The sequence below is a fragment of the Borostomias antarcticus genome (assembly GCF_949987555.1).
Source record: "Borostomias antarcticus genome assembly, chromosome: 21".
Lineage (NCBI taxonomy): Eukaryota > Metazoa > Chordata > Actinopteri > Stomiiformes > Stomiidae > Borostomias > Borostomias antarcticus.
The window spans coordinates 14,615,236-14,627,735 of record NC_140254.1 but is presented as its reverse complement, the minus strand read 5'-3'; the positions used below and the strand labels follow the sequence as shown (position 1 = coordinate 14,627,735).

The 12,500-nt window shown below is 46.4% G+C and overlaps 1 protein-coding gene across 1 annotated transcript in view; it reads right to left on the bottom strand.

Annotated features, from left to right (window-relative positions):
* col16a1 (collagen, type XVI, alpha 1) overlaps window positions 1-12,500 on the bottom strand; it is a gene marked incomplete at both ends in the record, with an annotated part of 84,245 nt that overhangs the window by 12,919 nt on the left and 58,826 nt on the right. Inside the window, 9 exons of the mRNA XM_084454953.1 lie at window positions 1-6; window positions 157-210; window positions 2,012-2,056; window positions 3,555-3,636; window positions 3,790-3,833; window positions 4,448-4,567; window positions 5,137-5,163; window positions 10,744-10,815; window positions 11,557-11,601. The exon at window positions 1-6 is cut by the window's left edge and continues 48 nt beyond it. Of these exons, the coding sequence (XP_084311079.1) occupies window positions 1-6; window positions 157-210; window positions 2,012-2,056; window positions 3,555-3,636; window positions 3,790-3,833; window positions 4,448-4,567; window positions 5,137-5,163; window positions 10,744-10,815; window positions 11,557-11,601 (495 nt within the window). The remainder of the gene's footprint in view (window positions 7-156; window positions 211-2,011; window positions 2,057-3,554; window positions 3,637-3,789; window positions 3,834-4,447; window positions 4,568-5,136; window positions 5,164-10,743; window positions 10,816-11,556; window positions 11,602-12,500) is intronic.

The window sequence follows — 12,500 nt, the reverse complement described above, 5'->3', positions numbered from 1 at the left end:
AGGACCCTGGGAAACACAACAATTCGTGCGGTTGAACACGGCGAGGAAAGTAAACGTGTCCAAACCGTCTGAAATCTCAACACGTAAACACGCAACAGCGCGCCGTTATCTGTCCAGTGCAACGCTGACCGATGCCCTGGACTGTTTGAGCCTCACCTGTTCACCCTTCAGACCCGGGAGTCCAGCTGTGCCTCTCTCCCCCTGCTGACCCTGCAGGAGCGCCGAGAGAGGGATGAGACAGAGAAATATAGGAGGAGGAGGAGGAGAAAGAGAAAATGTTATTACTCAGGACGTATACAAGCTAGACATGCACGCGCGCTCGCTCGTACACACGCACACACACACGCACGCACACACACGACGCAGGAACACACAGCAAACAGGAGCCCGCGCTGCACGTTGAAGGACAAGGCCTGTCGATACTGAATAAAGGAGACAGCTAACCAGCCGTTAGATTCTCCAAGACTTCCTTCTAGGGATGCACCGATGCATCGGCCGATGGTGGCCTTGTTGACTGCCATCGGCCCATCGGCAAATAAAATGACATTCACCGATGGTAGTGGCCGATGTTATGTCGCAACAATTACGTCTTTTTTTGTTGCAAAACGTAGCCTACCCAGCTGCGGATTCGGAGAAGATCCGTGACGTAACGCCACAAACGCACCTGTAGTTTGCTTTCAAATTAAAGTGAAATAAAAATCGCTGTTTTGGAACCAAACACTTCATTTCTTTGTTTCCCTGGCACAAAAGGGGGAATAAAAATTAAATAAAATAAACATCGGCCATCGGCTGGATTGTTGTTTTAAATATCGGCATCGGCATCGGCCCAGAATTTTGCAATCGGTGCATCCCTACTTCCTTCCCCTATCTGAGCCTAGTTGTGAGAGTGAGTGGAGCTCTCTGAAGGATTGAGAAGTTAGATCCATGACTGTAACACAACCGCCCCCCACCCCCGCCCCAAACTGACTAGTACATTCACTCATTTTTAAAGATATTGATCTTTATAAAACTCTCCCTCTCTCTAACTCAGTCCTATCTCTCTCGCCCTTTCTCTCAATCTCGTCTCCCCTGTTTGGAGGCCTTGCCGCTGCTGTTCCCGCTCAGATGACTTATCAAAGAAAAACACTCTCTTTCCCGAGCTACTCTTTCATCAGAGAGGAAATTAAACAAACATTAGGAACACGCACGCCCGCCCGCACGCACGCCGCCCGCCCGCACGCCCGCCCGCACAAGCCTAATCGCATGCGGCGCACACCTGCCATGAAACGCCTCTCCTTTTTCAAAATGGATTCCATGCAGAGCTCGCGTCGTTCATCCATTACCGAATCTATTCTGCTAGCTAGAACAATGGATTCATATGAGAGGGAGAGAGAGAGAGAAGAAAGAGAGGGAACGTTCCGTCTGCACAACGCTCCGGTTCTCCATCACACAGACAGAAGGAATAATTGAACAAGCGTCGGGGAAGACAATGGAATTGTTCCCTCGTCTGAAAGGACTCCCGTTTAAGGGCTGTTGAGAGAGAGACACAGAGAGATAGAGCCGGCTAAGCTGCCTTATCAGGCCCTGTGGGGACCAGGGCTGGCCAAGACTCTGACTCGCTCATGGTCTGCTAGACGCAGTGTTGCAGATGAGAAGAGACTGATAAACCGAGGGAGTGGGTAATAGAGAGAGAGAGAGAGAGAGAGAGAGAGAGAGAGAGAGAGAGGGGTGAAGATAGGGACAGAGTACAACAGGTAGAGAGAGAAAGAGAGAGAGAGCGAGAGAGAGAGGGAGACAAAGAGAGAGCGAGAGAGAGAGAGAGAGAGAGAGAGAGAGAGAGAGAGAGAAAGGGGTGAAGATAAGGACAGAGTACAACAGGTAGAGAGAGAAAGAGAGAGAGAGTGAGAGAGAGAGAGAGAGAGAAAGGGGTGAAGATAAGGACAGAGTACAACAGGTAGAGAGAGAAAGAGAGAGAGAGTGAGAGAGAGAGAGAGAAAGAGAGAGCAGGGAAGTTGCTAGTCACTCAACTCACAGGTAAGCCGGTCAAGCCTTGAGGTCCAGGGAATCCAGGAGAACCCTGTGGAGAAAGACAGTAGAGGATGATGACATCATAATACAGAGTTGTTGCATTTAAGACACACTTATCATCTAAGACGTTTTGGGAGCATTTGAAACCTACACAAAAACTCTGTCCTCAACCCCTTCCACTGTGGGTGATTTTGTTAAGGCATTTTACATCCTGTGCCTGTCAGAGGCCTCATTGGCTGATGTCGACCACTAGGGGGCACTGTGGACTCAGGTAGTCACGCAGTCGTTTCATCTATTGTAGCTCGCTCAACGGAAACTTTGAAAGACAGCGGCAACACAGACCCACAGGCCCTGTTCCAGCATATATGAAAATAAATCTCTGCTTTCCCTTGAGGTAATATTCGATTAGCAAAACAATATAAAAAACAGAGGCATCGTTCCATGCTAATGGCCTTCATAAATGCACTGCGGAGTTCACTTTGGGATATTATGTAGACAGTCAGATGCACTTTTAAGATATTGGACGGTGGCCTATGAAGGCTAACGAGTCCAGCCTAGCCAGGAGCTTACAGATCCATATGGCCACCGTGTGTCCCCCAGAATCGGGGGGTAGAACTTGAGAGAAACCACAGCCTAGGCCACTATTTATATACAGCAGGAGCTGTGGGACATATGTTCTCAATTAAAACTCGAAGAGCCAGACTGTGCTGAGAAGCACAGTACCTAATGTCTCCGCTGAGGACCCAATGCAATCAAGACAGAACGGGAACTGATGCTTCAGCTACTTAAAACAAATAAACTTGAAAAACCCTGATGTTCACAGCAAACAGAAGCCATATTACTCCCCTATGAGATCCCTATGAAGCCCCTATGACTCCCCTATGAAACCTATATGACTCCCCTATGAAGCCCGTATGACTCCCCTATGAAGCCCGTATGACTCCCCTATGAAACCCATATGACTCCCCTATGAAGCCTCTATGACTCCCCTATGAAGCCTCTATGAATCCCCTATAAAGCCCGTATGACTCCCCTATGAAGCCTCTATGACTCCCCTATGAAGCCTCTATGACTCCCCTATAAAGCCTCTATGACTCCCCTATAAAGCCTCTATGACTCCCCTATAAAGCCTCTATGACTCCCCTATAAAGCCTCTATGACTCCCCTATGAAGCCTGTATGACTCCCCTATGAAGCCTCTATGACTCCCCTATGAAGCCTCTATGACTCCCCTATAAAGCCTCTATGACTCCCCTATAAAGCCTCTATGACTCCCCTATAAAGCCTCTATGACTCCCCTATGAAGCCCTGTATCGTCTCAACTAATGTACATTTTATATTTTACAGTTACTGGACAGATGCTACAGTATTATCAGAGCGACTTACAGAAGTGCCTTGCCTCGAGCGCACATCGACTGAATGTTCACCTACTTGGCTTGGGTTTTTCGAGCCAACAGCCTCTGTGGTTACAGGCCTGACCCCCTTAACCGCTAGACTACCTGCCCCCCGCCCCCGCCGTTCCCCCGTCCTCCCCCAGCGGTGTCTCACCATGCTCCCTGGCTGACCGGCTTGACCCCTCTGACCTGGCAAGCCCTGGAGGAAGGAAGAAGAGAAACATCCTGTTAAGAGACTTGGATATTGACGCGTACACCACAATAGAGACATAGACGATATAGACGCACAGACACACGCACACACACACTTATGCAGGCATGAATGCACACACACGCACACATAAACAGACACACACGCACACACACAAACAACATCAAAACAAACTTACGGGCTCTCCCGGGTGTCCTGGGCTTCCTCGTTCTCCCTGCATACCTGCGCAGGCGGGGCCGTTGTCACTAGGCGGGGGCTAAAACAGACCAGATAGGAACACACAGTCAGTGTGTGTGTGTGTGTGTGTGTGTGTGTGTGTGTGTGTGCGTGGTAATATATTGACTTGCCACCGGCTGTTCGTTCTGTTCTCTTCTTTTGAAACACTACGAGAGAGAAAAGAGGCACAGTTGGAGTCAGTAATGACAACACACAGCTTCTGTATCCCAGCACTGAGACAATGGCGCGACAGCCACAGCAGCTGAGCACGTTACTGAGTAAACAAGCGGCTTCTGGCGCCAAAACCGCTGGAATATACTTGGAGATCTTAATCTCAGAGCCACACCCAGTTGGGCTAACACAACTAGGCCCTGTCATGTTGGAGCTGTATAGGAACGGTTCATGTAGTACGTCCAGTAAAGACGTAGATGCTGGCAGCGCTCGTCATGATTCGGGTGATGGAATCGTGCTTCATTTCAAGGATACAACAGCGACACCCGGCCTGTTGTCCTTCAGTAACTGGCAGAATAAAAAATCAAACCCTCTGGAAAAATAGCCCCCAGACACCGCCCCCCCCTCCTCCCCACCCTCTCACCCGCCCCCCCCCAACACCCTCTCACCTTCTCACAGTCATCCAGGGGGCCTGTCGTGGTAGACTTGCCCTGATCACCTTTCTCTCCCTTGGAGCCCGCCATGCCCGGCACCCCTGGCAAGCCCTGAGCGCAGTCCCCACAGGGCACCTGCAGGGCACAGGGGACGCGTCACAACGCACGCACACACCGAAACACACACACACACATGCACGCACCAACATACACACACAAAGACAAAGACACACACTCATTCACACACACACTGTTAACAAGGCGTGAGTAACCAAGCTTGAACAGATGTTGTTAAGCTGCAGTACATGCAAGTTAAAGGTGCTATAGAACATTTTTATGCAGACAAATCATAAAAAAGGCTTGTGAGTAGTATTATGAATACTATTGAATAGTATTATGACTCCTGATCGCTCCCGACACAGAGATACCGTGTGGTATCAACATCATAATCCTATTGGCTCACAAGCCTTCTTAGTGGTGGGAACCACATCTCAGAGATCTCACACAGAGATAAATACAGCATTCATCTCATAATCAAAAAATAAATACAATTATTTTATTCTGCACCTTTCTAACAGCTCTGTGGATGTTTTCTTTAAACGATTAGTCTACTTTTTAAAAAAAAATCCATATCACCTTTAATACAATGCAATGAGAAATAAAACTAAATTTCCCATGGTGCATGATGTCACCCGGTGGCTTACCTCATCTGCTGGAGGCTGCTGCAGGTTCTAGAGGATAAGGGGCAACAGAGGGCGACTGAGTTAGAATTAATTTAACAGCAAATATGAGAAAATACAAGGTTAAACTGTATCGGATTCGACCCCAATCCCGATAGCCAACTTCTGATAGGTGGTGAGATCTGCACTCAGAAATCTTTTCAAATGCCCTATTCACATTTACTTAGAGCAACAATATGTCAGTCAGATTTGTTCTGCCTTGTCTCAAATAAATGTGAAAAGAGCATTTGAAAAGATTTCTCAGAGCAGACCTCGCTATGTTTTGAAGCATACACAGCATTCAGCACAGCCGGGTTTCCCGATAAAGAACCTTCTTAAGGAACCCTTCTCAAGCAACCCTTTGCATGGGAGTTAAGAAGTACTTTGGAGTTAAGTGCTTCTTAACGCGTTTGGAAAACCCAGCCATTGTCTACGCATCATTGTTCTGAACTTCCGGTTTAGAACTTCTGCTAAGTGAAAATTGGGTAAACACAGCCATTTTAGCCGGTCAGAAGTTGACTGTACTAGAAAAGAGCCAACTCCCCACACTCTTTTCTCACTGAAACAGGATCGACTGCATGTCTGCTTCTGTTTCTGCCAAATTTGTGTGTTCTTGTAGGGTTGTTGAATGCAGATACAGAACGCTATACACTTTGATCACTGATCTCAAAGGAATGGATAAATGTTAGAACATGGTAGAAAGTGACTGGGTGGACTTAAAAAAAAAATCTTAACACCAATCAATTCACTCAGATCAGTGAACTCCATGAGAAAGGAGAGATCTCAGAGAACAACTTTGAACACTGCTGGGGTTGCATTCAAAATCACCATCATTTTTGCAGCATCAGAAACACACACCCATTTGTGAAAGCGAAGAGCGAGGATTTGGGCTGAACCAAATCACCCGGAGAATGACCTCTGACTTACTACTGAACCTGGATCCTGTCCGAATACTCAACCATGCATCTCTCCTCCTCTCCTTCTCTTATTAATGGAATCACAGATCCAACACAACAGGACAGGTGACAGTGGTAGAGTGTCATGGCTTCGACTCACCTATGCGATGTAGTCAGATCAGTGGCTCGTTTAAAGTAGGGGGGAGGAGGGATACATTCTTGAAGTATTCAGACGAGGGATGTACTCAAATGTTTTTTTTGTCAGAGCCAAATGCTTCCAAAACGCTTTAGACAATACGTCTGTCTTGAATGCAACTCTCAGATGCCATGCAGTAGTCCCAAGCTTTAGAGAATCTAACATTCCCCACAAGGCTCGCTAAGGGATGACAGATGCTTCCAGGCTGGTTCTTAGTGGAGACGATGGATGCTGTTTGGAATGTAATATGTATACCCTGTATGTTTCTAACCTTTGCAGACAATATTTGTATTGTCTGAAGTTGCATATGTTGTGTGTTGCCTTTCTTGCAAAAGAGATTGTATCTCAATCGGTCTTTCCTGGATAAAAAAAGGATCGAGCATTCCCTATTAGTACTATATGGGGATATAATTTCCCTATTCCCTATAGGGTACTCTATGGGATATAACATTCTCTATAGTGTTCTCTATGGGATATCTAAGAAGAAAAGGATATCTTCACACTGGATTATAGCTCCAAATACTTTATTTGATGAGCTGAGCAACGTCTTGAGTCTTTTTCAGGGTCAGACCCTGTGTGGTCGTGTTGCTCAGCTCATCGGATAAAGTATTTGGAGCTATAATCCAGTGTTTGGACATCCTTTTCCTCTTTGATTTGTATTTTAGCCTAAAGACAGTTTGGATGTGCACAAAGTAGCTCTCTATGGGATATAACATTCTCTATAGGGTACTCTATGTGATATAACATTCTATAGGGTACTCTATGTGATATAACATTCTCTATAGGGTACTCTATGGGATATAACAGTGGGGACAGTGATCCTTACAAGAAAGATACAAGAAAAAAATCATTCCTGATAAAGAGCATGGTATATCTGCACATTTCTGTCTGTTTGCAGGTGACCTTGTCGTGCAATACCTGCAAACAGGGAGTAGAAGCGGGCTGTGACACAGAGACACAGAGACACCGCTTCACATCGGGCCCGTGGGAGATCCAGACGGTACTCAGCCTCGCCGCGTAACCAGGCATGCAGACGTACAGTAACTAACGCATCCCGGTGTATTACTTTGTTACATAATACAATACAACACCCCAGCCTCTGTTCCACATCCAACTCTCTTGACTTCCACCACTATCACAGACCTGTGTGCAATCACAGCCAATCACTGTTGGTGAATACTGTATTGTCCAAGATAGAGGCTTCTGATTGGCTAAGACAGGCAGTGGGGATAACTTCCATTGGTTGAATCATAGCAGGAAATTGATGGCGACACAGAAGAGAAGAGAAGGGTGGCTAGTTCTGCAGCCGGTCACTGTCTCTCTGTGCACAGTGGACAATTCTGATCTGCAGTTCTAGGAAAACATCAAGGTCAGAGAGTGGAATGTGGTGATGGAAGAACACATACAACACGAACAGTGCATACACACATGTGCATACACGCCCACACACACACACACACACACACACACACAGATTGACATCCGCACACACACCATAACTAATGGAGTCGTATTTCACCCGCCCCAACAAGTGGTCTGAAATGATTTTTCCCTCCACACATACCACGCGCACGCACGCACACACACACACACACACACACACACACGCACGCACACACAAACATTCATAGTACTGACTGTCCACATTTGGACACACCCACACATGCACGGAGGCACACATACACACGCGCGCACACACACACACACACACACACACACACACACACACACACACACACACACACACACACACACACACACACACACACACACACACACACACACACACACTGAGAGAACCTGTCAGATGCACCTAGCCTGGTTCCAGGGCCATTATAAACCCATTTGACTTTGTTGAAACTGCTGTCATAAGCTAAAAGGCTCTTTTGCACAGCATGGCAAAGACCATTATGTTGATAAGAACAGGGCTCTGAGCATTAACAGGCGCTCTCATTGGGAAGGCTCTCTAGGATTATATGTCAATGTAAATCATGTCTACTAGCTGAGCTTCAGTTGAATAGCTCTGGATCAGTTAGAAGGAGTATTAGTGTACGTTCTAACTAAATTATTTGCGTGGTTAAAAATGTAACACTTCTATAAAGCTTTTTTTTTTGTCTTTTAAGCTGTATAAGCGGGCTGGTTAAATAATCTAAATAATAGGTCAATAATCTAAAAACAGCTTAAGGTTTTAAATCCATTGACATATAACATGCAGGTCTTGGGACTGAGAGAGAGAGAGAGGTGAGTCTATCTACCAATGGCAGGATCGGAGCACTTCTGGAAAGTGTGTATTATGTGTTTGTGTACGTTTGTGTGTGTGTGTGTGTGTGTGAGAGAGAGAGAGACAGAGAGTGCGTTTCTGTGTGTTATAGCCAATTTTCCACAGCGAGCAGAGTGCTTATGGGTAAGGGGTTTGTGTGTCGATATGGGTATGTTCCTGGGCCACAGGGCTGGGCCAGATCCCAGCAGTGTGGAAAATAATGTCTCAGAGAGTGAGAGAGAGAGAGAGAGAGAGAGAGAGAGAGAGAGAGAGAGAGAGAGAGGTCTTCTGTGATTCACAGCAGATTCCGCTATGCAGGGCTAACTGTGTTCAGCCTAATGTTCCTGAACAGCTAAGCACAGGAAAGAGCTGCATGATTCAGCCTCATGGCTGCCCTCACACCATTACACAAATGCTGCATGATACCATGCTAAATATTGTGTGTGTGTGTGTTGGTGTGTGGGAGAGAGAGTGTACATGTGTCCTGTTGCTGGACAGCTCAAATGTGTCCTTTTAACCACAATTTAATGTCTGTCTCTGAAGAGGATGATCTACGGTATATAGCCAAAGCTGGCTTCCCAGAGTGCTCCAATCCTGACACAGTTATATCCCAAGCTCCTCCCACTCCTGCATTGGCTTATCGAAAAAGCTCTCCTCTGGCACCGCCCCCGTCTTGTATCCTCACTGTCAAGAGTGGAAGTCGCCCTAAACCACAGACCTAGGGTCAGTTTGCCCTCCCACCAAGCCTGTCCGTGACCAGCAGGAGCATGTTAACATCTGACCCTGAGTCAGTGGTTTAGAATGACCTCCGCTCAACCCCTCTGACTGGTTACTTACGCTGCTCCCGGGCACACCCGGTTGCCCTGGTAACCCGTCGTTGCCAGGGGTACCCTGAAAGAAGGAACTGAGGTTGAACTAGTTTATAGCCAATAAACTAGCAGGCTAGCCACTCCCACTACCATCATTGGCTAGGCGGGTTGGGCACAGGACGGCCCAATCACCTGTGCCCCTCTCCTGGTATGTGCTCAGAGTTCTAATCCCCCATTGTCATAATCCATAAAGTTTTATTTTTCAAACCGTCTAATATTTGGGGAGTTGAACACATGACCAAGTTAAAGATCAAGCAGAGACCCCTGTGTGAAAGGTCAAATCCCGGCTGGGTGATTTCAGAATGCCGGTTCTTATTCTCCTCCACTGGAATTTAATAAACCGATGATACTTTCTCTATTCAAATGTGACCTACAGTATTTAGACTGTTTATGCTTTTGAATCACACAAAATTATCTCTGGCTGATCTTTAAAGTTCATTCTTTGCTTCCAAAGAAAACTATTTAGTGACCCAGATTTCTTCTCAACATCAAACCGTAGTGATGTCTTAGGAAATTGCCTTTTTAACCCTTCATTGTGTCCCCCAAAGCCTCCCGCTGGGGTTAGTTCACATGAAAGCAGCTGGCCTTCTATTCTCCAACAGAGTTGTCCATGTCAAACTACACCCACATTATAATGTTTATTAACACCGATTATACAACAGGTAGTTACGACCGCGCGTTGTGATTGGTCGAGAGGCATCCTGAACCGTGCTGATATCGAACGGTTAAATCACCGGTAGAAGTACTAGTGCTACAAGTTTACTTTCGATTGTTGCAATTTAACGTTACAAAGTTACTACTGTCATTCTGTGACTCTCAAAAAAACTAACGCCCAATTTCCCCCCACAGGGATTATTAAAGTATCTATCTATGAATACAACGCGGAAATAGTGTTAGTTAGCTGCTAAGGTTAACTAGCTGTGTAGAACATTCAGCTGGTATGAGGTCGCTCAGCAACGATAAACATCGGGTGAACCATGTTGGGATGTGGAAGGCTGAACGCAGCACATTTGAGTCCAATTGAATAGTTAACCTATTGCTTTTCGGGATGATTTTTTAGCGACAATGTAGTCCTGTTGTATAAAAGCAATATCACACTCGATATTAATGATATACTGTAGCACGGCTTCTCGTGTGTTATTGCTTAAGTAACCGTACTGATATATTGTAGCACATATTATAACTTATTTATATTATTCAAGTGTATATTTGTACATGTATAATCCATGTAAATGTTTTCCATTATGAAAAATATTAGTTGCAATTCCTATTTTTGTCATTTGCCTTTAGTGTAGCTTTAGCCAAGACCCCCAGCAACCGGAGACAGAACCCAGAGAGAGGCCGTCCACCAGCCCACACCCCCTGCCTTACCTTGGGGCCTGGGGTCCCAATGAAGCCCTGAGGTCCTGGAACACCAGGGGGACCTGGAGGTCCTGGAGGTCCCTGTAACACACACACACACACACACACACATACACACACACACACAAACATACACACACACTTTTTTTTTCCTGTTTATACTCTATATATTCTCTCTTGCCTATACCACTCTGCAGAGACACAATCATGTGATGGACACACAGACATATACAGTAAACATACAGACAGACAGACAGACAGACAGACATAAGGCCGTTTCAGTCAAGGAGCGATATCCGCGCATTGTAATTCATTTTCAATGAGAGAGGCGGGCGGAAAATTTGGGAGCCGCGGACAATCTGGGGCGGAGCGGCAAGCGTGAAATTGTCGTGCGCCTGCTCGTTTCGTGCACACGCCCGCCCGCGACGAGCTGAATTGTAGTCAGCTTTCCCCGCTGCACGCAGGACGCGTGCGTCCCCCGCTGATCCGAGTGAGAACGCAGGCGGATTATCGCTCCCCATCTGAAACGGCCTATACAGAGACAGGCAGGCAGACAGACAGACAGACAGACAGAAAAACAGAGAGACAGGCAGACAGACAGACAGACATACAGAGAGACAGGCAGACAGACAGGCAGACAGACAGACATACAGAGAGACAGGCAGACAGAGAGACAGACAGACAGACAGAAAAACAGAGAGACAGACAGACAGACAGACAGACAGACAGGCAGACAGACAGACAGACAGGCAGGCAGGCAGACAGGCAGGCAGAGAGACAGGCAGGCAGGCAAACAGACAGACAGACAGAACAAGCAGAGACCTGAGGACCCGTCTGCCACGTGTTTCTTTCCACTCCCGGGGCTCCCTGCAAGGCAAGAGTAGCAGAGCTCAGATCACAGCATCACACCCAAATCAACACAAGATACTATAACCCTGGCGTGAGAGAAGGTGAACTCAGAAACAGCCAAAGATAAGAAAGAAAGAAAGAAAGAAAGAAAGAAAGAAAGATGTTGTGGTGTGTGTGTGCAAAAATATCAACATAATTTGCCTTATTCACTTCAGCTGCCATATTGGTCAGTCTGACGTAATCGGGGGTGCGGATGCGGAAGTGCCCGTTGACTTCAATGTTAAAAGTTTGCTGTAAAAACATCACTTCAAGAACCGTCAGAATAGTCAAAATAACAGTCTGAATACACTATCGGGGTTACAAACTCATCATTACCGGACTCTGATTGTTTTTCACTGCCGTTGTTTTCGTGTTTGGAAATACATGGAGGTGAATGAGCCATAGTTAGCCGTCAGCTGCAGCAGCATTCACTTCCATGTATTTCCAAATGCGAAAACAACGGCAGTGAAAAACAATCAGAGTCTGGTAATGATGAGTTTGTAACCCCGATAGTGTATTCAGACTGTTATTTTGACTATTTTGATTCTTGAAGTGGTGTTTTTACAGTGAACTTTTAACATTGAAGTCAAGGGGCACTCGGCAATGTGCACAGAAGGGGCACAGATTTAGGGTACTGGGATGATGTTAGAGAGAGACCGCACCAGGCTGGTTGTTTTTCATCCGAGCAAGGTTGCAGATCTTCGGGATGATGTTGTCAAGATGGCAGTTCTTAAAGCTCTCTGGGGGAATGCTGTCCAGTCATTGAGCCTAACGCTTAAGAGTGCTTCATCCACTGCCAGGTGTGAGCCAATACACAAACATACTCCAGGAGCTTGCTCCATCGTCTCGTTGAGAGAGATCAGGGAAGAATTTTTACA